Here is a 24,289-nt window from a genome sequence, read left to right as displayed (position 1 = left end):
TCCAGCTTTCTGAATAAAAGGAGAGGTGAGGAGATTGAAAACTAAAATCTGAATTGTATGCCATTATCTTACCTTTATTAGGGCTTTTCAATAATGGAACAATCAAGATTTTATTGGCCAAGTGTTACTAAATACAAATGCCAAGTTCAAACAGTTGCTATAATTAGGAACCTACAACATTCACATTGTGAAAAAAACCCACAAATTTGGTATGTCCTCCGTGAAAAAAATGCAGGAACCACAAAAAAGTGGGAAGATGGCCAGCAAGCTGGGGGCGGCAGGGAGGAGCTGTGAACAGAGGTGGGAAGTCCTGGTGTCCTGGAACACAGTGGGTGAGATTTTTGCAGCCGTGCGTGGTGGGAAGGCCCCTTACAGCTCTGGCCAAAGGGCTGTGAAAATCCCACCCCTCCCTGGAGACTGACGGATAACCATCTGTATCTCCAAGGAAAGATGGGACTTCTGGGGCCCCTCAGCCAGAGGCATGGGTGGTGGGGACAGGATGGGACACTGGACTCAGCAGTGAAAGTGGCACACAACACCACGCCAGGACCATGCAATGTGGAGGCAGCTGTCACAAATTAGGTAGGTCCCTGTCTATAAGCTAGGTTTAAGTCCACCTGCTCTTCATTACATCAAGTCTCAACAATTCCACCAGGTCATCTTTAACAGGAATGTGCAACTCCTAGTGGATACAGCAGTAACAGGTGGTGAAGCAGGAAAGATTACAGAGCCAATGTGAGCAAGTCCTGCACACCAGCTTGAGACCAAATGAGCACATACTGATTCAGTTTACAAATAAAGTCAACTATTTGTGGCTGAGAGACGGACACACAGTATGTGGTTAAGTGTCAATGTACATCTACATGAGAAGTAGGTCACTAAAACATTATCACACTCAATTCAGGTTTAGCATTATAAAGTTACTCTCTGAAAACCCGACTTACCCCTTTCATCCCTTAGTTTAAAGTGCTGGAACCCAGAAAGCTGAAGAGAAAGGCAATTTAGATATACTGGGTTTTAGAACTGCTTTCATTTCAACAGTAAAAGAGGTGGATCATTTTAACAGTAAAAGAAGGTGCAGTGGGAGAAAGATAACAGGGAGAACAGCTCTGAATTGGAGTCAGCACTAAATTCTTAAGTTACATTTTCAAACCAAGAGTAACACATTCCACGTTGCTGGCCTTGCTCATATTCTCCAGAGCAAGCAGTAATTTAGAGTATTTCCTGAACAGCTGATGTCTGTTAGAAGCCTCTAGCATTCCATCATACCTACAGCAAGGTTTTTTCTGTAAAAAGTTCAAACCAGTTGCAAAGCTACGTGAAAGCCCCATTATTCAACATGCCCTTATCTGGAAGTATAGACCAAAATAAAATTGCACATACCATTAAAATGTTCCTCCTATTTGTATTATGTTCACTTCCTGCAGAGATATCTTATAGTCAGTGAAGTCAGGTGACTTTCCAGATGCAGACAAAGAAATTTAACTTTGCTTGCATGCATGATGCTTTTGTAGTTCCATCACCAGAAGCAGATAATTTATTATGAATTCAACTCCTCCTCCCCCTGTCCAAACTTGGGGTTTTAGGTCTTAAGTCAACAAGAAACTGGATATGTTGCATTATGTTCAAATGACACTTTCAATAGTACAGAAGACTAAATAAAAGACTAAACGTCCATGAATACTTTAGTCTACTGTAGGCAAGGTTTTTTGGGTGGATATAATATCTTTTATTAGACCAACTGAGTAGTTGGAAAAAAAACAAACAAAAAACCTGTTGCAAGCTTTTGGGTGCAATCACCCTTTTTCAGGCATAGAAAGCCTACTGTGCTAGCCAAGCTACTTGTGACAAAAAAAAGTTACTCAAACTGCTAACCTCCAGGTCACTCCTGCATCACGACAATTTCAATGCAGTCTATATGCATGTGTAACAAGGAATTTTCCAGGCTTAACTGTACATTTTTTTCTATTCACCAAAACAAGACTCCGATTTAGTCAACCATGTCAACCATCAAAGAAGCAGCGCTGTATGTACAGCATTGTTTTCCTTTCCCATGCACTCACAGTAGAGGCTTGATAACAAATTTGAAGGCTCACCACTAAGGATGCTGAAAGAATGGCAGCCATGGGGGTCACATTTCTCCAGTATGGAGAAAAGTGATCAGATTGCAACAAGGGCCTATCAGGGAGCAGCTAATGCAACATACTTATTTACTCACTCTTGTCCTTCGGAAAGAGAAAGCTAAGCCTTGAACAAAGAATAGAGACAGCTACTATGCATCAGATGCTCTGCAATCACCCCAACCTTAAGTTGGCTGCACTTGGAGCATTTGCCCATACTCTAGAATCTGACCCTTTGCAAGTATGTCTGAGGTTGTCTAGAGGTGAAACAAGACAAGTGGCAACAGCACCAAACTTTGTTAAACTCCATTTTATGCAGCAACATTAAGTCAACTAAGTCCTTGGCAGTCACAGGTGGAATAGCCAAGCTTAGAACAGTAAGGGCCCTCATACATGAGCAGCAAGGCTGGTCCAACACTACTCTGTAATTACAGTGCGTTGGAGCAGGCCTGATTAATCAAGTCTGTTGGACTGTGTTAATTACCACACTCCAACGTCTCGTGTATCAGTGTCCCCATGCTTCAAAACTAGTTAAAGTGCCCCAACACCATTCGTTAAGTGCAGGGATCCTGATACACAAGACACTCCAGCTCTCAGAGCCACACTAATTAAAGCGCCCTCCTACTCCTGCAGTACATGTATAAACACCCCAACAGCACCAAACAAAAAGGAACTTTGTTAAACTCCATTTTATGCAGCAATGTTCTAAGTCCTTGACAGTCAATACATGATATAGCCAAGCGTTGAACTGTAAGCGCTCCAACTTCAGGTAGTTGTTGAGTTCCCACCACTTAGACCCCTTGTATATACTCCATTGGTTCGCAACCTTTTTTGGATACCCCCCCCCCCCCCCCACTTCATTAGACTCAAGCCCCCCCTCAGTCGAGGTCTTGTGAATTGAATGACACCAAATGTAAGAAACAAAAAAAAGCCAGACTCGTTTCTACATATTACCTTCCTGAATTCGGGCTGGAGGATTTTTCTCTCCCCAGGCAGGGATAAGCCTGAGCCGGCTTATTTGCTTATCTTATCTGCTTAATAATCTCCAGCACCCTGGCTGAGAACTGGCATACTGCAACAAATTTCAGTAAAGTAGATTAAGAACCCATTCTTCTACCCTGAGCTTAGGAGGAAGAGGGTGCTTACCAAGACTACTTATTCTTACCCCCTTTTGCACATTAAGTTTGCCACATTTTCTGTTAAGGGGGGAAAAAAAAAAAAGAGGTACTTTACACAGTCCAAGTTGTGTTCCTATACCACTTTATTGACCTTTGAACACAGATTCTCTTTAAAAGCTTGTTCACACTATTGATGACTTCACCATGACAGGCTACTTGGTGCATGGTAAAAGAGAAAGTTGCACCAATTTATACTCTTTTCCCAAATTCTCTGCACCCACATGGATATGACACCACAAAAAAAATTAAAACCAATGCCTGCATCTAACTCTTATGGCCTCAAGGCTATTTGGAATATTAGCCAAGACCTATATACTGAAATCACATTAATAAGTAGGAGACTAGAATTAAGAGTATTTACAGGCATACTTCAAGAAAGATTGAAATTTACAGTAAGATTCATGTAGTATGTACACTTTTGAACTGTTCAAGTATGCTTCAATTGTACAAAGTGCTACATTACAAGTCACGTAGAAAAAGACAGTAAAAAAAGATTAGTGAAGACATTAAAACAAGGAGAAGAGGTACTCAGATGAGGTTAGCTGCAGTACACACAAAATCTAGAAGTTGAAAGTGTCAGGAGCACTGCCCTGAATCTGGAAGGTGTAGCCGTCAGCAGTAGAGTCTGGCACAACATTTTGGTCTTCCTCTTCCTACAAGAGAAGAAAAGATGTATGAAACAAACAAATACTTTAAAAAGGTTTAATTATTATGTGACGAGGAGCTAAAAAAAGGAACCAGAAACAAAACAAAAAACCCAAAAACAAAACAAAACAAAACTTATTTAATGCTCTTTCAGTTTCTCACCTCTGCTGAGAAGTACTTCTCAATCAGGCTTGAGGAGGCCTTGTACACCTGTTCATTTTCATGAGACTGGAGAGCTTCAATTCTGTCTAGACCTCCACATTCCTCAATCATGAGACAGAGTTTTTCAGTCTCACCAATTTTCTCAGCAGCCTGCAGAGAATCACTCGTTAAGGTCTAGTAACAATACTGCCGCAGGTACGCTGTGCTAGAGATAGCACACTTGGTTACTACAGCAAACTGGCTGTCTATCAGGTATGATTTCTTCCTGCTTGGAGCATGCAGCTTTTTAGACAGTGAAAACAAAAAGTTTAGTAGCCAAGAACTGTAGCCTGGTTCCTAATAAACTCGAGACAAACTACTATACCATAACTCTGTAGATAGCACTGATGACTGAAATGAACAGAACAAAATGTGCTAGGAAATGCGTGCAGTAGACTTCTCTGACTAAACCCAGTCACCGATTACTGGAATAACTGTTAAATTGTTATACAATAAACCACAGTGGATTATCCTTGGTCTACTTACCGAGAAAATATTAGAAACAGCATCCAGAATAACTAGTACAGTTTTGCTGTCCTTAGCTGACAAGAGATTCAATAACGGTTCTAGAGCACCAGCCTGAACAAGATATATGATCTGGTCAATTGTTCCACCACTTGTGTAGTTGGTTACAGCCCACACCGCTTCTTTTTGTGACTTGAAATCCCCCTGTTTCAAAAAAAGAAAGAGTAGGATATGTAGTTATTAGTGCTTGTGCTCCCAAGACCAATGTGGCAAGAGTCCCGAGTCCCAGTGATATTTTAGACGGTACGAAATGAGCTATGCTGAAGGTTTACAGATTAAGATCACAACAAAGATGGCAAACATTTGAGTAAAATATACCCTTCGCTCTACATGCAAGAGTTCTGACTGACTAAAGTACCTTAAGCTGTTAACAGTAGGCCTATGAGAAGCAGCTAGTATTCGCTTCAGATTTGGCGAATTCAGGGAACAGTTATTCGATTTGGTAATTTGAATCACAGTCTCAAATTAATTTAGCCGAATCCGATTTGGAGATTTGGCTGCTGCCAAATCTCCAAATCATGCAGGCCCATCCCCTGCCCGCTCTTCCAGCTTGGCAATGACAGCTCCGCCTGCCCTAGCTTCCAGCACTTGGCCCCCCAACTCACCTGGTACTACCAGGCCCCCCTACAGGTGACCCCTACTGCCCCCCCCCCACTGCCCCATGCTGCATGGGGGGGCTCTGTCATGAGCCCCCGCCTTAGTTCCAGCCCTTTAAGTAAAAAAAGATGAAACCCCCTGGACTCGCTGTTCCTGCCCAGTGGGCAGTGATCCCCACTACCCCCCCACCATGTGGGGTGCTCTGCATGAGTCCCCCAAAGCCCAAAGGCTGCTGCTAGAGTGGTGAATCTTGGGGTTTTTCCTTGTTTTTTTTTCTTAAAGGGCCAGAGCCATGGCAGGGAGGGGGCTCGTGCAGAGGCCCCCATGCAGTGTGGGGCAGCAAGGATTACCCCCTACCCCCCGCCCAGCAGCACCTGGTGAGTTGGGGCTTTTTTGTAAAGGGCCAGGAGCTGACGCAGGTAGGGGTCGAGGTTCCCCACCTCCTACTTGCCAGTTCCAAGTCTGGCTCCAGCTTCCTGCTGCAGCTGCTGGGGATTGCCCGAGTCAAAGCTATTCAGACTTTTTCAATTTGGCCCCCTGAATCTATCCGGATTTGGAGATTTGGCCACTGAAAAAAAATCGGGCCAAATCTCCTCCGAATTGAATCAGCACCCAAAGCTTTGCACAACTCTAGTTAACAGCTGTCATCTTTACATATAAGATGTCAACATCAGCCAGAGATGGCTCTTCAACCTCAATTTAAGATTCTAATTATGTAAGGGAAGTTAGATTTTACCTTTCTCAGCACTCCAATAAGAAATGGAACAAGTCCATGATCTATAACTTGCTGGATCTGGTCCTGACGTCCAGCAGTGATGTTGGACATGGTCCACGCTGCTTCTTTCTGAATGTTGTTTTTGTGGTGACTGAGCAGGCTTGGGAAGACAGCTAGTGCTCCCGAATCAATAACAAGCTGTGTTTGCTCATCAGTGCCCGTGACAATGTTTCCTATGGCTCTTAATGAAGGAGTCTATTTAAAAAAAAGCATTAAGTTACATCGTACTATTTATAACTGTTAGTAGTAATACCTAAAGGATGCTGAGGCCAATGTCTATGATGGGGCTTTGGACAAGTGCTAGAGGAAGGAGTGAACGTGAAGTTGGACACTTAGAACCCAGGCTCTAATGGCACTAATACTAGTTTTGGGATTCCTTGCTCCTTTACTAGGTTTCATTATCAATTACGGGCCCTGGTAGGCCAGGCATTCTAATGGGCTTTAGCGAGTACCATCACTGACAGCCTGTTCCGATTACGTAATTGAAACAAGTGACCAAATTTGAAAGCATGGATGATGATATAACATTCCGCACTTTAAGACTCACAGGTCAATTGGACTACACTGACATTTAGCAAACTACTTGTTTGCAACTGCCAATTGCAGAGAACATTACCATAAACGTTACAGAGATAGATGAGTGAAGTTCTCATGCAAAGTTCCTCTGTACTTCAGAGGAAGACCTTCCAGTAGTTCTTGAACTCCTGTCTCTGTAGAGGTCACCCATATTTTACAGACATTCTTTCAACTCCCTGAAGTAGCTCACTGTTGTTTTGTAGCTACTTCTGTTCATTGTTTTATCCTTTAAATCACTCAACAGCCAAAGAATTATGGGCTCAAGGTATTTCTACTTGCTATGATCTTACCACTATTGGCAGTTCAGCACATCCCAGGAGCTTCACAAGTTGTGGCACGAGTCCAGTTTTCACTACTACTTCAATTCTATCATTAGAACCATCTGTAAGGTAGGAGACCGCCCAGCACGTGTCAGCCAAAACCTCATGGTCGTTGTGGTGCAGTAGATGAACTAAAGTGGGAAGAATCTGCTCAACAGCTTCTATGGGTGGTGCAGGATTCTTATTACGGCACAGGTTTGAAATGGTCCAGGTAGCATTGCGCAGGTATCCTGACTGAAGAAGCAGCACACAGTTTTTACTTAGCTTCTTCTTCAGACAGGTTTAGTGATCTGAGGCAATGAACTGATACAGCGATGACTTAATTCATGATGCATACTTACTGCTAGAGAAGAGAGATCAGGAACAGCAAGAAGAGCCAGCAGTGGGTCAATTGCACCATATTTAATAACTAAGTCCCTGTAGGCAGAACCATCACCTGGAAGCCAGAAGAGATATTCATGTGAATAACAGCAAGTGTCAAGCAACAGAGTTTACAGTCTACACACAAATATAACACATTCCTTTATAAAACTGCATTTTACCAGGCAGTACAGCACTGAACTTGAAACAGTCAGTGATTTGATCTAGAGGGGATTTCAACAAGTAGACAAATAGTAAGAGTTAATGGAAAACTTTAAAACATACTTGATATCCACCTCTTACTATTTCTTCAATAATAAACAAAGCACCAGTTTAGTTACTTTTAGAATGCTATTTTAATTTGACTTTTAGCAGCTGAAATCTTTAGTTTGTCATTCGATATAAAGTGAGAGATGCTGGCTGAAATGTGTTAATTATAGCACAAATTCCTCCTCTTAAGTACACAAAGCAGTTGTTGTAGCATTAGGACAACTTTGCAGCAACAATTTTATTTGAAGACAGATGTTTTGCTGGGATTCAAGTATAAAATACAAAGTTCCACTAAGTCTAGAATTCAGACACTAGTGTGACGTGGTTTGCTAGTGTGCTCCTTTGATGACCTAGCATTCACAAAGTAATATGTTATCTCCTCCCAAAAGGCCCCCCTCTCTCACAGATTTCAGTTTCAGGATTAAGCAGAATTTCCTCAGAAGACTTTAAAGATCAGACAGCACTAAGATAGAAGAGTCCTGTCAAATAGCAACACCCTATAGATTACCAAGTCTTGCTTGAAGTCATAGTAGATACAACTGCTAGCCAAAGCAAGACAAGCAGCTGTAGCTGACCCGCTCCAGGTTTGTGTTCCAGGCTTCTTTTGCTAGACACCCAGGTTCAGATTTTTGGAAGAGTTCTCCATATTAGGCAGGGAAGACATGAACAATTTTGAAACTCTGGCCCCCAGTGACTTTCCCTCATAAATTAATTGGCCTGAAAATGATGTAAGTGCAGCACACTGACATACCTGCTATGTTTCCTAAAGCCCACACAGCCTGTTCACTGATGTGAGTATGAGGAGAAGCCAACAGGGAGATAAAAGCTGGTATGGCTCCACCATCTACCACAGCCTTTGTTTGCTCCGACGTGCCAGAAGCAATGTTAGTAAGTGCCCAAGCAGATTCAAACTGAATAGGGCTACAGTCTGCTCTCCCTAAAAAGGAGACAAACTTGGGGATCAAGCCAGCCCGAATTATGTTGTCTATGGGGGGCTGTTTCTCTCTGGACAGCAGTTTCCTAAGACAGAAACAAACACAGGGAGTTAATTTTTTTGGTCTACTACAACCTGAACAGTAGATTCCAATTTAGTCAGCAGAAGACCCAAGTTTTACTTTAAAAAGATATTCTTCCAACAGTGGCAAACATCCAAAGAAGTTCAATAAAGACTAGCTGAACACTACATTAAGTGGTTTAAAGACTGCTTTTGACAGATCCAGCTTTGTATTGAAACTGTTTGTTAAAAAAAAAACCAAAATCTGAAATTAAGCCAAGCTACTTGGTTGTGGAAAAGTAATAATGCACTTGGAACTGCTTGAAGTAAATGGCAATAACTGCCAGAAGCTGCACTACCATCTCAGGTAATCATCCTCCTACCTCATTGTGCAGGACTTTTCAAACTTCAACTATTATGCTGTATTTGGAACCAACACTCTAGGGTGAAAGCCTCCCTCTTTCACCTCCACTTTCATACATTAAGCTGAGGGAATGCTCCTCAGTACTAGCATCTCATATTCCAGCCTTACAAATAAATCGCAATACCCGCCACCTCTATAGAGCCGAGGATAAAAAAATCTGACACTTCCAACATCCACATCACCCTTAACACCATGAGACAGAAGGAAAAGTACAGCTCAAGTGCCAGGTGAAGTCTCATGCTCAGAGGACACCTCTAAACAGTCAGAGAGCACCAGCGCTTGTGTAATTCCATTTACGCTCAGTCCCTTGAATACTGACCATAGCCCAGAGAACTCATTTACTTACCTGAGGCCAGATAACACAGCATTATTTATTTACTATTAGCAACATTTGCCCAATATTAGCCTGCCAAAATCTCAGCTTTATGTTTGGTGCTTGTGCTCTGCGGAGTTAAACCCTGTTCCTTATCCCCAGTCACCAAATGACACTTACACCAAGTCGCTTACCTTGCGGCCTGAGTAGCCTGCAACTGCAGTTCTATGTTGTTACTGCTAATTCCTTTGACTATTTCTTCAACAGACCAGTGTGCACAGACCTGTCCATGGGACAGAAACAGGTTTAAGAACTACGTTAGGAGAAGCAGAAACTTCATAAGAAGTTTCTCTCTGCTTTGGCAAGGATCTATGGCGTTGTGCTTTTGACATCACCAAGCGTAAGGCACCAGGTGTAAGTACGGTGCTGTACAGGTACTCAAGGCTCTTTGGGCGAATCCGATATCCTTTATTTGACCAACTTAAATAGTTGGAAAACATCTTTTTTAGGAAGCTTTCGGGTTTAAAAACCCTTCGGCAGGCTGAGGATGGCCCTGCAGTTGGTGCGTGCTCTTCCCGAGTACAGGTACGCCTCACTTAACCTCGCCCCGGTTGACGCAGTCTCGTTACTACGCTGACGATCTATTAGAAAACACGCTCGTTCAAAGTCGCTCGGTTATACCATCGTTTGGCTGCCAGCGTAATCGGATCGACCGTCGCGTTTATCAAGAACGCGACCGCGTTCAGCAAGGAGTCGCTGTACACGCGGGACTTTCAGCGCCAAGGGGGAAACCAGCCCTAGTCTGCAATAAGCCGTAACCTCTTGCAATCAGAGGAACACTTTTGGACCCTCATCTTGCTGGGACCCCGTGACCCTGGCTGACTTCCTGCCCCTGGGGCGGGGGCCGGACTCGCCCGTCTCCCCAGGTCCCTTCCAGCCCCGACGCCTACGACGCCACTGCCGGTACCTGATTGCCCCTGTTTTCCTGCAGAGGAGAAGTGGCGTCGTCCGGTAAAGTGCTGACGTTTCTCCTTTTAAGCATCTGGTCGTCTTTCTTGGCTTTCCTCAGCTCCACGTTGACTTCGATACGCCGCCGCCGCATTTCCTGAGAGGAAAAGGAAATTGTCACGTTTTTTGGTTTTTTTTTAATTTTTAAAGTGCAAAGCGGCGCTTTAAAAAAAACAAAACATTAAAAAACAACAACGACGACAAAAAAAAGACCCCGAAACCCAGCGACGCCTCCAGGCCGGGCCGGCGCTCACCGTCGTGTCCTTGCCCTTGTTCTTGAAGCGGTTCAGCCGGGCCGCGGCCGCGGCGGCGTTCTCGTTGGCGGACATCTGGGCCGGTCGGGGCGTCGCAGGCAGCACGGATGCAAGAGGCAGACCTGGAAGGAAGCCGGGGGTGAGAACAAGGGAGAGCCGCAGGATCCCCCCGCTCCCCCCGGCCCCGGCCCCGGCCCCGGCCCCGGCCCCGGCCCCGGCCCCGGCCCCGGCCCCGGCCCGCACCGCACCTCAGCACACCTCCGCTCCGCGCGCTGGCCGCCGCCGCACTGACCCGCCGAGCACGTTGCCGCCGACCCCGCCCCTCCGCCGCGGCCCCGCCCCCGGCGGGATTTAAATTTCCCGCTGCCCCGCTCCGCTATTGGTCCGTTCGAGCCACAGCAGCCTCCTCATTGGCCGGTTTGAAAAAACCAGCTCGCCTCGCGAGGCAAGCGGAGCTCTCGCGAGACCCTCTCCCTCGGTCGCGTCACAACCCCCGAGGACTGCATCTCCCGGCGTGCAGTGCGGGACAGAGGGTCAAGGAGACTACGACTCCCGGCAGGCCTCGCCCGTGCTTCACTCTGCCCGCGGGGGAGGGGGAGGGGGAGGGGGAGCAAGGCATGCTGGGAGGTGTAGTCTTCCCCCATGGGTCCACCCCCAACTGTACACAGCTCGGGTTTAGAGCGAGCAGAAAGCAGGGAAGAAGCTCATGCAGCCAAAGTGTGCAAGGACAATTTTCTTGCCATTTTCCACTTGGTCTAATGAAAGGGATCATTTTGGATCTAAGAGTTCTAGTTTTTTGTATGTCAAAGACTTGAGCGGCCTTTTAGGGCGCTGAGCTACGGGAACAGCGCTGCCCGTGACGAGCAGGGATTATTCAGGCCCATGAAGGCTGCCGCGTCCTGCACCAGCTTCCACTCCTGGCTGGGTGGTGTGGCCCCCCTCCAGATCTGACTGAGGCCATTTCGAGTAGATGAAGTGAGGATGAGACCCGAACGGTGGCTCCCGACCGCTGCACGACAACAAAAATACTCGCTGCCGGGCCCAGAGATGGAGCAACAACACTTGTTAATCCGCAGGATCCCAAACCACTAATAACATCAGGGCTGCCTGATCGCACCTGCAGAATACACCAACCCCAGCAGTCCTTATATGCGAAACCTTTCTGGGCCCTGCGGGACGAGGACCAAGAAAGCCAGCGGCACTGAGATGTTACGCGGCACCCTGCTTTCCAAAAGCTCAATCGAAACCGGATTGTTACTGAGCAACAACGACGCTGTCAGCCACCTGGCAGAGCTCCTGGAAGAGGAGTCTCACACGCTGCAAGACAATCAGCACCTGCCTTCTCCACTGCAAAGCCTCAGTGCTTCCCATGCATCTCCAGCAAAACCAAAGATGTGATTTCCCTGCTCTACTTGGCACTGGTGAGACCGCAGCTGGATACCACGTCCGGTCTGGGCACTGCACTTCAACAAGGACGTGGCAAAGCTTGAGAGAGTCCAGAGAAGAGCCACTCGTGTGATCGGAGACTGGCACAGCAAGCCATACGAGGAAAGGCTGGACATCTTCAAGAGGAGACTGGACAGTCGCCTTGCTGGGGTCACTTGACCATGGGTGACTGGTGCCTCCTGAGTCTGGGGGGCACCAGATTGCCAATGGGGGACGGAGGTCTCCCAGCGGCCAATTGCCGAGCCAGCGGTGAAACAGGAATGCACTTCGGGTTCTGCAGCTGGCACTTCCAGGGGGTGCACGTGCACCCACGTGCACCCCTTCCATGTTGCCAGTGACCCCACTTGTCTTTCCTGCCTAGTGCAGGGGGCTGGACCCGATGATCTTCCAAGGTCCCTTCCAGCCCCTACAACCCGTGTCTCTATGAATTAACAAAAAAAGATCAGAATCCAGAGCACACTTTTCCCAACACAGCTGGCTGGAGTCAAGCAAGCAGGAGCCTGTGCAATACAACCCAGCTGTCCAGATCTCACCCAGAACGACAGGCATCGATTAAATTAGAGCGTTTTGACCGTGCAGATCCAAAACCCAGGGTCGCTTACAGGTGGATGACCAGAAGCCCCTGGGAAATGACACTGCAAGCAAAGACAATAGGAAAGGGTCAGAAGGCTTGATTTATTCACTCTGAGACGGGGCTTATTTTGTACGTAGTTTATTCTGAGCCTTAAAATAAAGTTTGTTCTGATTCTTAAAGTTCTTAAAAGTCTTAAAATAAAAAGGGGTGATGTGAGGCTGGGTAGCCGAGAGGGAAGCAGACAAAGCCACCTGTCTGCAGGGGACGACAAGGAGCAACGGCCCTAGACTGCCAGAGCTGGTTTCGGGCTGGACATAAGGAAGAATTGCTATTTGCAGTCTGGAGTCGCGTCCCAGGGAGGCGGTGCCGTCCCCAAGTCCTCCAGAGGGGCTCGCGCAGTTGGGATCACTTGATCTCAGGCCAGAGCAGGCGGTTTGTTTCTTCAACTCCTCATTCCTGTGCAGGCAGCAGCACCGAAGAGCCGGTGGCAGACAAGGGGCAGAGTGCAGGTGGTTGAGGCTGAAGCTGGTCCCACCTGCTTGTCCACAGCCCATTTCCTGGAAGGACATCACCCAGCTTGCATTTCGCCCCAAACGGACGCACTGCAGCCTCCAGGGGAAACTCAGACCCCGGCCCCATGCGCAGCGCCGTGCACGGCCCCGCGCCCGCGCCCGCGCGGCCGGCAGCGCAGAGCAGGGAGGCTAGGCCCCGCCCACTCCGGGGCGCGGCCTCGTGGCGAGAGCGGCCGGGGCGGGGGCGGGGCGAGCGCGCGGGCGGGGCCCTTAGAACGCGCCGCGCGCCGCTCTCGCCGGGTGACCCAGTGGCCTAATGGATAAGGCATCAGCCTCCGGAGCTGGGGATTGTGGGTTCGAGTCCCATCTGGGTCGTACCGCAAACACGTTTTTGCGGCGGCCCGGCGGCCTCCTCCTTGCCGGCAGACGCTTTTAACCGCGCCTGGGCCGCCCTTGGCCCCGGGGGAAGGGCCTGGGAGCTGCCGAGGGCTGAACAATGGGCAGCGATGTGCAAACTACGGCGGTGCAGGGGGGGCTTGTTGCTCTGGTGGGAGCAGGGAACAACCCCGCTTATCAGGGCTTTAGTCCCTTTAAACGTCTCCCCCCGGTCCTCTCCCAGGGCTTTTGCTACTGCTAGTCAGGCTTTACTAGATGGGAAAGACATTGTCATCATCCAGCCGGGCTGGGAGCAGGTGCCACATCTGTCCCCGGGCACGCTGCACAAGTGTTCGCTCGCCAGCGGGACCGGGAGGCACTGGTACGCGCACGCGAGGCGCGTCGAGCCAGGGTCAGGGAGCAGCCGGACACACCGCTGCGTTTCTGCCATTGAGTCACCGAAGATAACGATTCATGGTTTTTTTTAAAGGAATTATGCCAGGACAAGACACGGGCACGTGAACGATTGTACTTTGTGCCGGTATAAAAATGGTTATCCCAGGACAAACGCAGCGTCTTTTTGTAGGCCTGTTGCTCAGCACAAAGGTACCACCATTCCTCCGCCATTACGACGGATACCCCAAAGGGAGTGAAATTGCGGGGAAACATCCCAACGCGGCTACATAGGAGCATGGGCTGGGGTGTTACACAGCCGGGGGTTATGACTGTATACAGTTTTCTTTAAGGACCCCACATACAATCCGCTGAGACTCGGATATAAATCACGTACAAAAAAGAAACTTTGTTATAATTCACAGCACCGCACCCTACCCTCCCTCCAGCCGTCTATGCAACCTAGCCTGCGCTTTCTTCTCTCGCGCTTTCTTCTCTCGCGCTTTTGGACTCTAAGCCAGATCATTTCTTTACTAGTAGAGAAGTTTAAACAACTTAAATATGGTGATAATAAAAAAACACACCCAAAAAACCATGCTCAGCTGCTTTAAAAAAACAAGACACTTTGCATCCAGGGAGATTCTGTTGAAATCCTTAATTTCACAGATACAATCATTCAAACACGAGCGATATCCGTGATATACAACTCATTTAAAAGGAAGAACATTTCCATGTTGGCCATAGCAATGAGCCACAAAGAGATGTCTGAAAACTTTGTTTTATTTCAAGATTTCCCACTGAGGGCAAAACCCAGCCCTAAGACCGCAGCACCCTCCCACATGTGCTTGGGCTTGAGCAGTGCCTCGCTACAGAGCCATGTGGCAGGAGCACCGGAGCGACCACATGCATTGATTAATTGGAACAGCGATCATCCTCACTAAGCCACTTAGCCTGAAACAAAGGGCCAGCCCCAGTGCTGCGCCTGGCTTTTTGATGGAGGGCTCCACATGGTTTGTCTTCCTCTGGCTGGAAAGATGTGTTTTGGCACCCAGCCCACGGGATCTTCCCTATCACACCTGGCATTTTACAATGCTTTGCATTCAGTGCGCCGTGCAGGCATCAATTAATTAACTGATTCATCCTCCTGCCATCCGCCATCAAATAGTGGGAGGAAGCAACCTCACCAAGCAGATTTTTTGAAAACAACGGCATGAAAACAGAAGAGCCAACCCAAAACAAGAATAAACCTATGGGATTAAATTAATCTCAGCGAGTGGAGTTATACCCACTGAGCCAAAGCCATTGGGGTTTGCATGTGTATTCATATTCCTGAGCCCGGGTTGAAAAATTGAAAAAAGAAATTGAAACTACCCGAGGGAGCAGCAGACTCTTCTCTTGAGAAGAAACGATGGCTATATTTCTCAGGATGAAAAACAACATTGCAAAAAGTCTCCTTGAAAAGAAGGTTTGAAGGCATCACAAGAACGCTAGCCAGCCTTGAAAACTGTGCACCCACGATAGCCACCGTGTACCCATGCCCTGTTCTGGTGCCCCGGCCCACCCTGCCTTCTGCACGCTGCATTTCTGTGCCGGTCCTTGTACCGCTCCCAAGAATGGCTTTATTTGTTCTGCCCTGTTTTCTCCTGCAGGAAAACAAGTCCCCAAGGCTAATGGCTAGAAACCTGTATCCAGAGCGGGAGTTTGGGGATGCTGCGCTTGTCTGGCAGGCATGGATGCGCCCCGTGGATGTTCAGGTGAGCTTGGCCCTCGTGGGGGGCTCGGCACATGCTCCTCCTAGGCGGTGGCAGAGGGAGGCTAGCTGGGGCTGCTGCAGCTTGGTCTTGCTCCAGTGGTCTGTCCAGTGAGTGATTCCTGTTTCCCCTAAGGCTGCCTCTCATTAGCATGAACCAGGGGGAAGGGCATAAAAGACTCCAGTTCATTCGGAGTCTGGAAAAAGTTTCCTTCAGAATGACAGCCAAGGCATTTTGGCTCCTCTGCTTTGTCATGGGATCATCTTCCAGCTCTGTGACAGGTAAGTTCATGACCATTCAGAGGCAGGAACGGGCAGATTTGTTGTTTGCAGCAGGGAAGCGAGAGCAGAAGCTAGATCTTTCCCACAAAGGCTGGACACATTATTCCAGATCCTTGCCCTGGCAGCCCTCTCCAGCTGCAGCCTTTCAGCAAGCTGCAGCAGGGATCGCATCCAAGCCCAGGAAAGGAACAAGTCTGGTGCGTTCATTAGACAGGAAAGCAAGTGGAGATGCTTGCTATATCAGAGGCAGGCGAGTGCCCGGTAGGACCGAGAGCACCTGCAAGAGGCAGACATCCAGCTGGCCCTGAATCCCAAGGTAGCCAGGTCAGGAGTTGTGTAGTGACTAGTGCATGTGGCTTTCTGCGCACGGCTTTCACCTCCCTTCCATCTTCTGTAGGCTTCACGTCTGTGGGGTGCTCGGAGCTCCTAGCTGGGACCAAATAGACGTGTGAGCACATCTCTCCCTGGGCACTGAGGGAAAAGGGACATCTCTCCCCACTGAACGGATAGATCTGGAGAAGCCCTGCTTCCCCAGTCTCATGGGATCGTTTGGGGGGTGGGGGCACCAGTGCAGAAGGGATCGGAGAACCGGGTCACAGCAAATGGGAGTTTTGTCACCATGTAAAAATGAACCCCGGGGCGAACCTCGCAGATGGCAGGTGTGTTCGAAGCCCCTCGGTCAGGCTCGCTGGCTCCCGGCCAGGCCGCTCTATTGCACCCTAGCCTGTTGCTTCCTTTAGCTCGGACTTTCCCTCCACCCCGTCCTTCATGGATATTTGTTGACTTCAGATGCGTTCAGCCCAAATATCAGGAAATTTTTCCCATGACAACAGCTGGTGAGAGCACAGAGAAAGTAATGGGGAGGTCAACACTTGAGAGCCAGGAACTGGAGATAAACCAGGCCTTTATTCATCTGTGTATGTCAAATCTCTCTTTTCACATAACAAGTCAGGATCAGCCTCCTACACACTGTTAATCACAAACAGTGAACACCCGGACAGCATGTGTGTGGGTGAACTGTTTGTAGATACTCTCCCTCCGCTGGCAGACTAAATCCAATTCAGGGAAGGCTTGAATAGGAAGAAGACCCATCACAACTGCTAAGGCAAAAGAAACTGCAGGGGGAACCCCCTTTCCCCTCCATCTAAATGGAAAAGGAATTTGCTTTGTGGGATTCAAAAGGCGAAGATGCGGCACGAGGTCTGGAGAGCTGCCCGGCTGGCCCACGCTCTGCTCTCATCCTAGCTGAACCAAAACGCAGTAGACTATTAAGGGGATCATTTCAGAGTAATAATCAATCATTTCATAGACCTGCAAAGAGCAGGTCTCTCTCTCAGCCCGTCCCCTCAACCTTACTGCCAACAGACGAGATGGCAAGGGACCATTTCGTAGCAGCAAGGCCTTGCCTCCTAGACTGGCTTTTTGAGCTCCCAGGCAGCTCCGTGGTGCACTAGTCTGAGATCCAAAACCCTAGATAAAGATCTCTCCAGCGGCGCTCAAAGCCTACAGGCACCGCGAAGTACAGAGGACATTGTCAATAAGGCATCCGTGGGATGGGAAAAAAAAATCAAATACTTCTGTTGTCGTGGACTTGGGAACAATCAGGCCAAGCGGGAGCATGAACCTTGCTCCCCGGCTGTTCCCTGGAGATCGAGGGCTCCTTCCGCAGAGGAGGTTGTTTGTAAATCGTAGCTGTAATTTGTAACAATGGCCACATGCAGATTGCCAGCGTTTCACTGACGGGCGGCTAGGCCTTCCTTGCGCCCACCGACAAGGCTCCTGCCCCACAAAGGAGCTGGGAAGTTTTCCTCCATCCTCTCCCGTGGTTCTGGCTCAGCTGGTTTGGAAAGATCTCTTGCTCGGTTGGATCACAGCTCTCTCCAACGTTGCTGCCTTTGGGAAACCACAAGCTAAATCAGAACCGCCCCCCTCCCCTTCTCCAGAATCACAACCCGCTCCTTCTGTGCATGAGGCCAGTGAAATGTGAGGTCTCTGCTTTGCTCCCCATACCAAATCACCTCTCCTGTAGGTAGGGATAATGAAGCCCGAGTTAGGGCTGAGGCTGCCATTGTGCCAGCCAAACCTATAGTCAAAAGGTCTCTGCCCCAAAGAGCTTGTAACAAAACGTCTTTCTCGCGCTGCCACTCCTCTATATTTGCATGCAGGACCCATGCCCTACGGTGGAAAAGCCATTCAGGGGCTCAGCAAAGATGCATATAGGGCAGCGGGTGCCACGGCCGGCCAAGTGACGCTCCCGTCCAGAGGCAGCAGCATCGCCCGAGAGAATCACACGGAGCATCGGCTGCTGTCTCCAGGCAACTGCCAGTGGCCAAAGGTTGCCGACATCCTCTTGGCCAACTCGGAGAAAAAGAAAAGGGCCAAATTCTCAGTAGAAAACAATACAGGGCTGAGGAAAGAGCTCAGCCGACGTGGCAGGACCCTGGCTCCCGAGACTCACCTCGCGGGGCTTTCTCCCGCCTCCTTCGACTTCAGCCAGGCAAACCGAATGCACAGCGACAGGCTCTGGGCCGGGGCTGGTAACAGCGCGTCGGCACGCTTTTACCACGCAGCACCATCCCATCGGACGGACAGAGCCATCGCCGAGACGCACCCTCTCCAAGACACAGGGACGGACGATCCTAACACGCTGCATCACTCCAACCGACCCGGCAAGATCAACCCCTACAAACAGAGCGACCCTGCGAGAAAGATCGACCCCCCGTCCTGGGTCACCAACCGCCAGTCGGCCAGCCTGCTGTACCACTTCAACGTGCTCCAGAAAGGTAAGGCACGGCCCCGTCGGAGGGGACGTCGCAAGCGCTCAAAGGAATCGGGTCGCTTGCTTTGCATCAGGAGCGCCGGCATGCATCTCGCGTTCTCGTTTCAGATGCCGATAAGGAGAAGGCGTGTCTGTCGGGGTGCAGGAAGGAGCCGGATGAAGCAGAGGCTTATTGTGCCAGCGAATTTGGTAAGAGCATTTCCTTCCTAGCGTCCTTGGTCCTAAGGCACCGACAGACATCACCTTGTTTTTAAAAGCCTTCTGGGGTTTATTATGTATATTATTAAAAGCATTAATGACAGGTGCTTGTGGAAATACCCAGTACAAACAACCTCTCTCATGCTCTTTTCCACCAAAAGTCCTCCAAGTCTCTAACCACAGCCCACCACTGCAGTGGGAGGGGATGTTTCCAATTGTGGTTACGTAGAAAACCGAGAATCATAGGGACAGATGCTGAGAAGGCTGCAGCATTAACTCCGAGCAGTGTTATTTGATTGCCTTTATGGTGACTCCTCCGTAATGAGTTTTGCCATAAAGTGTCACAAGATCATGTCAAAGATGAGGCTTACATAGTCTCTCTGCATATAGGACTCCCTTTAACTTCAGTGCCTGTGGAGGTTGCGTTTCATTAGGTGCTCAGGACATGGCATCACACTTTCAGGGAGAGGGGGGGAAAGAAATGTAATTCTTGAGATTATTGCCCCAGTGGTTTGAATGCAAGAGGTTTTAAATAGACCAGTCCTTCATTACCAAAGTAGATACTAGCCTTTTCTCTCTATTCAGGGCATCTAAAAACGCATACACTTGCATTGCTTTGTTGGGTGCCTGGATGTTAGATGTGGACGTGCGGAGTACCCCTAGTAATACACACTGCACATTACGCTTCTTGCTTTCTAATGAAGCAATCATCGGCACTGCTGATCAATATGTCCCCGTGTTCCCGACAGCTCACATGGGGGTACATTTTACTGGGGTACACCCAGTATTTGACAACGGATCAGCAAAATATACGACCAGTAAAAATTAACAGGTGTTTCTTTTCCCAGAACGTAGGAATGCTATGAGGCATCTGTTCACCGAGTGTGGAAATTAGGAAGCATTATCTACACATGTACATTTCCTCCTACTCACATTTTAGAGCAAAATTCAGGACAGACGCAGCTGACCTGCGTTGTGCTGGGACTTTCTGCCTGGGGGTGAATTTCATCCGTTCAACTATTAGCAAACCTCGTACGTGTCTTAAAGAAAATGGGGGAAAAAATGCCATCTCCCTCCTAACCTGGCCTGAATAAACATTAATCCAAGCCACAGCGTGGCCGAGGTTCCACGGCAGAGATCACAGCCGGAGCGTTTCTCTCCATCAATTTGCATCTCTAGATGAAGGGTCAGATAGCTGCATCAAAGAGCTGTTCTCAAGCCTCAAGGCAGTAGCTGGTGCAGGTTTCTCACCTTACTGCTCCATGGGTCTTTTTCCTCTGTCTAGAGGGCCCGTGGGGGGTTTCCAGCCCTTGTTTAACTCAGCACCGGCCATGTCACTCTTGCTCAGAAATGACGTACTGCAGCTCTGTGTAGCTGGCTTCGGAGCATAAGGACATGGAGTAAGAGACCTCTCAAAGTGGAGCTCTGCCACCACAACTCAGTCTAAGTCTTCTCTCGGGTGAGATCTCCCCCGTGTTACTGCCCCCCTCTCCCAACCTTTATTATAAAACATTTAATGTATAGGGCTTACCTTTGATGTATTGTATAGGCTTCGACGTGCCTTCCTCCTGTGAAGTAGGTAAAGACTGCTGCCTCTTGCAAGCGTACCGATTGATTTGTGTTCCTCTCTCTGTCCTTCGTACAGCGGTAAACGGAATAGTTTATAATGTGGAAAGACTGGGGAGTGGAGTCCGCCTGGTTACCCTGCTGGTAAACAGCGATGGATTATACAAGATGAGTCGCCTCTATATCACCCCTGACGGCTTCTTCTTCCGAGTTCACATTCTGGTGGTGGACACCTCGCACTGCAGTAAACCCTGTCCAGACTTTAAACTTGGTAAAGAACTCCAGCTACATTCAGACCAGCTCTCCTTTGGGTGGTTTGGGATTTTAGTTTACCCAGGCCAAAAGCAGCAAATCTAAGGGGCAGAAGACATCTTGGACAGAAGGAACGTGTTAGTTTAAGGACACACGTAAAGTGTTTCCTATTTTCTTTTCTGGTTCCTCTGTATCTGCAATGCAGGCTCAGGTAACGGGCAGCAAAGGCGTTCAGGCCCCTCTGAAACATCCCCTAGAATATTTGCTGAGTGGAGGCTTCATAAGCAACCAGGCCTGACCCTTGCTTTATACAGGGGGAGGAAAGAAAGTTTGCACAACTGATTCCAGTTTTAACCCATATCCTGGAAGAGTGATTGGTTGAACTTCGCTGTTAGGGAGGGATTATACATCAATTTAGTTGAAAAGAAAATTTGAATGGGTGCAATCATCCAAATGATAGCAGGATTTCCCCCTGACTTTCCTTTTCAATACAGCTATACAGTCTGTGTAGGCCAGCAATCACCAGGAGTCAGGACACCGTTGTTCTGAGCCCTGTCCAAGCTCGTGGCAAGCCTGGTTCCACTTTAGGGGAAATGCTCTTCTCAGTAAATTTGTGACCCCAAAGTGAACGGTTTGTTATTTTGCAGGAAGCAGATACATTGTGATGGGTCAGATCTACCACAAGAGGCGGCAGCTACCTGCTACCTTGCAGCAGTTCCTGAGAGGGCGCCTGCGGCCAGGAGATGGACTACTCGGGAGCAGCAGCAGTTACGTGAAAAGGTTCAACAGAAAGAGGGACCGCAGAGTTCAAGGGACTCGCACCAAGTGTAGATGAGGATGCTGTGCTGCCTTTCTGGGGCTTGAGCTACCCAACAAAACCGGCCCTAGCTAGAGTGCTAACGGCTCACCCAGCCCTGGCCCTGATGTGCGTTTGGTGCAGTACGCGCTATATAAAATGCTGTTCCTTCCTAAAGTTTTAGTTCTACATAGCTGGCAGTAGATTGTGCAAAATAGTACAGAAATCAGACCTAGGTCATGTGGACAACATTCATGTGTTAGGGGGTGCTCTTCAATATGTTCCCAGACTAGTGGATTAATTTACTCCACATTGAGGATTTAAATTGCAAAGTCTGGAAAAACACTCCCTGTAAAGTTTTAGGGCTGAATCCTGCTGTCAGTACTCTTGAATACATTACGAGTGGATTGACTCTGGCTGTTCATCAATTTACCTGAGATGAGAAATTTTCTCTTACTTAAATACACTGCTTTGAATATTTAACACTTTTCTGTGCAAATAGGCCATTAACAAAAGGAGCACTCGTACCCTTTAGTTTTAACGTGTTGTATGATCACCTGTATCTCAAAGTTTGCACAGCACAAATAAACAGATGTTTGTTTTAAAGCAGAATATCAAGTTTTCTGTCGGGCTAATTCCAATAATTCTGACAACGTAGGTGCAGTTGTTCCTAGCACTTTAGTTTCCTTGAATTACATAGTACTGTCCTCCAAAATAACCAGAGAACTATGAAAATCTCATGCCATTTTTCCAAACATGAAGGTCTGTATTTTCATGTACTTTAGAGACATGCAAAGTATCTATTAAATGGCACACCCTGTTTCAGTGTATGAGCGTGTTAACTGGATGCAAACCTATCCCATGCACAAATGGCCAACTGGAATGATATGCACGACTATAAATAAGTTAACTGTATAAATGACAGTGTCCAGGTAGGAAAATTAACCGCACATTTGCACCTGCAATTGTCATGCCTGATAAGCTTAGCCCCAGAATTATGTACGTGTCAGTTGTCTGTAAGAAAAATAAAACACACGCACCTGCAAAACAGTGAAGTTATATTTGGAATTAGCTCTTCGTTGAGCCTGATACTTTTAGTATCGCTAATGTAGCCCGAATAAAAAATTTCGGTATTTAAACACTTAATAGGGATCTTAGTATTAAATATTACTAAAAGCTCTAAAATTAACTAAAACAACCAGAATATGCTAATTTAAATAAATTCTAGTATAGCACAAACCTCAAAAAATTAATTCAGAGGGAAGAGGCACTCTAGATTACTGCTTGCTTTTCTTTGTTTTAATGCAACAACTTAGGTAGAGGGCCACCGCAGTTATTTTAAAAGATTTTTAAATCCAGCACAGAGCTGTTGGTCAGAGTGTGGCGCTAACAACATCGAGGTCACAGCTTCAATCTTTGGCCCGACTGCATGATCTCTTGAGGTGCCTTCCAGCCTTACCTCTCTCTTGATAACTAACAGTGCGGAAGAGTAACTCCTATTTAAATACAGCAGCAAATACTTGTTTGGACTTATCAGTGGTGTCTAAAAGTCGTATTTTGAAGATGGGCTATTTCTCACTCCAAACCGTTCAGCCAGTAAAATCTCCAAGCAAGCTGCCAAGTGCAACACGCTAAATATCGTTACCATTTAAGAGAAGATTGGTAACTGCCTGAAACATTTAAGAAAAGAAATTTCTGTCAACATAAGAGGAAACGATCACCAACCCAGATCAGGACTGAGTGGGGTTAAGGACAGACACACAAATCCAGGTGAAACTGGTAGTTTTATTTCTTTCCCTGGACTTAAGCCAAACTACTTCAAACTTTTTTTTTTTTTTAAATCAATCCAGATTTAATGCAAAACAGGACCCAGCATGAGAGGTTGTGTTCTGCCCTGCAACCCTCTTCCATAATAATAATAATAAAAGAGAGTAAGAATTATTTGTTAATGAGTGAGATGAAGACCTGGCTTAAAGTGGCTTTTCGTATCTGGCTTCTAGTACCTGAGAAGCTTCATCATGGGACTGAGGTGCCTGCCAAAATGCTCTGTTCAGTTGACAGCCACTAGAAATTTGCATTTGTCCTAAAAGGTGATTGCACCTTATTGCTTTTATGACGATGCACTTGCTACGTGACAGAAAAGTTAGCATGGAGCGTGGCCTGGAGCACTGAAATTTCCCAAGAGAACTGTAATGAGGGGTTTTTACTTGGGCAGAAAGATAATTCCTGGTGGCAACTCAAAGCAGTGGGGCATGGGCTACATACACATCTCAAGTTGTTTTGTTGCCTATTTTTAAATGGACTTCCAAGTGCTGATCGGTGATCACCAATGTTGTCAATTTTTCCAAAGCAACCATGACCACATCCCTCCCAAGAGTGAAAGTGGAGATTTGAAGCAGACATCTGGGGAGTTTGGGGGGGGGGGAGGGACAGCAATTCCTCCGTCACTTAGTTGTTGGTCTCCCAGATGGTATCTGACCAGTGACCTGCATTTCTTTACGTGTTTAAAACCATTATTTGGTAAAGCTGGATTACAAAACCTCGGTATTTTAGTCCAGGCCAGCTCTTATTGGTATACGTTTATTTTTCACGTTTGGCTGTGTATGGACAAGGACATCACTCTATTACTGAAGGTGGGTGAAGTGGCAAGATGTTTTATTTCCCCTTATGCATTATAAAATCATCTTACTCTCCCTGAGAAGAGAGGAGCTGGTCTTCCTTTTATTTTGTTAGCATATTTAATTAAGAGCTGAGCAGTGCTGCTGACAGATTAGATTACCTGGGGTGTTAGCCTAACTCTTCATTG

The 24,289-nt window shown here is 47.6% G+C and overlaps 2 protein-coding genes and 1 non-coding gene across 4 annotated transcripts; 2 read left to right on the top strand and 1 right to left on the bottom strand.

Moving 5' to 3' along the window:
- Positions 1-3,363: 3,363 nt before the first annotated feature.
- Positions 3,364-10,892, bottom strand: KPNA2 (karyopherin subunit alpha 2). The gene is made up of 11 exons (XM_014601806.3): positions 10,809-10,892; positions 10,561-10,682; positions 10,266-10,403; positions 9,493-9,581; positions 8,319-8,587; positions 7,279-7,373; positions 6,908-7,171; positions 6,003-6,236; positions 4,631-4,813; positions 4,106-4,255; positions 3,364-3,951 (listed from the first exon to the last, which is right to left on the bottom strand). The coding sequence occupies exons 2-11, from the start codon at positions 10,633-10,635 to the stop codon at positions 3,859-3,861; spliced, it is 1,590 nt and encodes a 529-aa protein (XP_014457292.1). The 5' UTR covers positions 10,636-10,682; positions 10,809-10,892; the 3' UTR covers positions 3,364-3,858.
- Positions 10,893-13,394: 2,502 nt separating this feature from the next.
- TRNAR-CCG (transfer RNA arginine (anticodon CCG)) lies at positions 13,395-13,467 on the top strand. Its single transcript has one exon. It is a non-coding gene; the product is annotated as a tRNA-Arg (tRNA).
- A 1,770-nt stretch (positions 13,468-15,237) lies between these two features.
- On the top strand, positions 15,238-22,095 carry C8H17orf58 (chromosome 8 C17orf58 homolog). 2 transcript variants are annotated; one of them, XM_059732053.1, is made up of 5 exons: positions 15,238-15,614; positions 18,058-18,675; positions 18,780-18,860; positions 20,515-20,706; positions 21,335-22,095. In XM_059732053.1, exons 1-5 carry the CDS (start codon positions 15,590-15,592, stop codon positions 21,520-21,522), a joined length of 1,104 nt encoding a protein of 367 aa, XP_059588036.1. In that variant the 5' UTR covers positions 15,238-15,589; the 3' UTR covers positions 21,523-22,095. The 2 variants fall into 2 exon arrangements, with proteins under 2 accessions (XP_059588036.1, XP_006271272.2); XM_006271210.4 differs by lacking the exon at positions 15,238-15,614 and adding an exon at positions 15,765-15,892.
- Positions 22,096-24,289: the final 2,194 nt, after the last annotated feature.

Source organism: Alligator mississippiensis, chromosome 8 (assembly GCF_030867095.1).
Source record: "Alligator mississippiensis isolate rAllMis1 chromosome 8, rAllMis1, whole genome shotgun sequence".
Classification (NCBI taxonomy): Eukaryota; Metazoa; Chordata; order Crocodylia; family Alligatoridae; genus Alligator; species Alligator mississippiensis.
The sequence above is the reverse complement of the archived record's forward strand: the minus strand, read 5'-3'. Positions and strand labels throughout refer to the sequence as shown.

What these genes read in the sequence shown, in the direction of transcription:
- KPNA2 (XM_014601806.3), bottom strand. Translation starts at nt 10,635, where the DNA reads ATGTCCGCCAACGAGAACGCCGCCGCGGCCGCGGCCCGGCTGAACCGC. An exon ending in ACAAGGGCAAGGACACGACG is followed by an intron (nt 10,404 to 10,560) that starts GTGAGCGCCGGC and finishes TTTTCCTCTCAG; the next exon opens with GAAATGCGGCGGCGGCGTAT. An exon ending in GTGCTGAACTGCCAATAGTG is followed by an intron (nt 6,237 to 6,907) that starts GTAAGATCATAG and finishes TTTTTTAAATAG; the next exon opens with ACTCCTTCATTAAGAGCCAT.
- C8H17orf58 (XM_006271210.4), top strand. Translation starts at nt 15,829, where the DNA reads ATGACAGCCAAGGCATTTTGGCTCCTCTGCTTTGTCATGGGATCATCT. An exon ending in CTTCAACGTGCTCCAGAAAG is followed by an intron (nt 18,676 to 18,779) that starts GTAAGGCACGGC and finishes TTCTCGTTTCAG; the next exon opens with ATGCCGATAAGGAGAAGGCG. An exon ending in CTGTCCAGACTTTAAACTTG is followed by an intron (nt 20,707 to 21,334) that starts GTAAAGAACTCC and finishes GTTATTTTGCAG; the next exon opens with GAAGCAGATACATTGTGATG.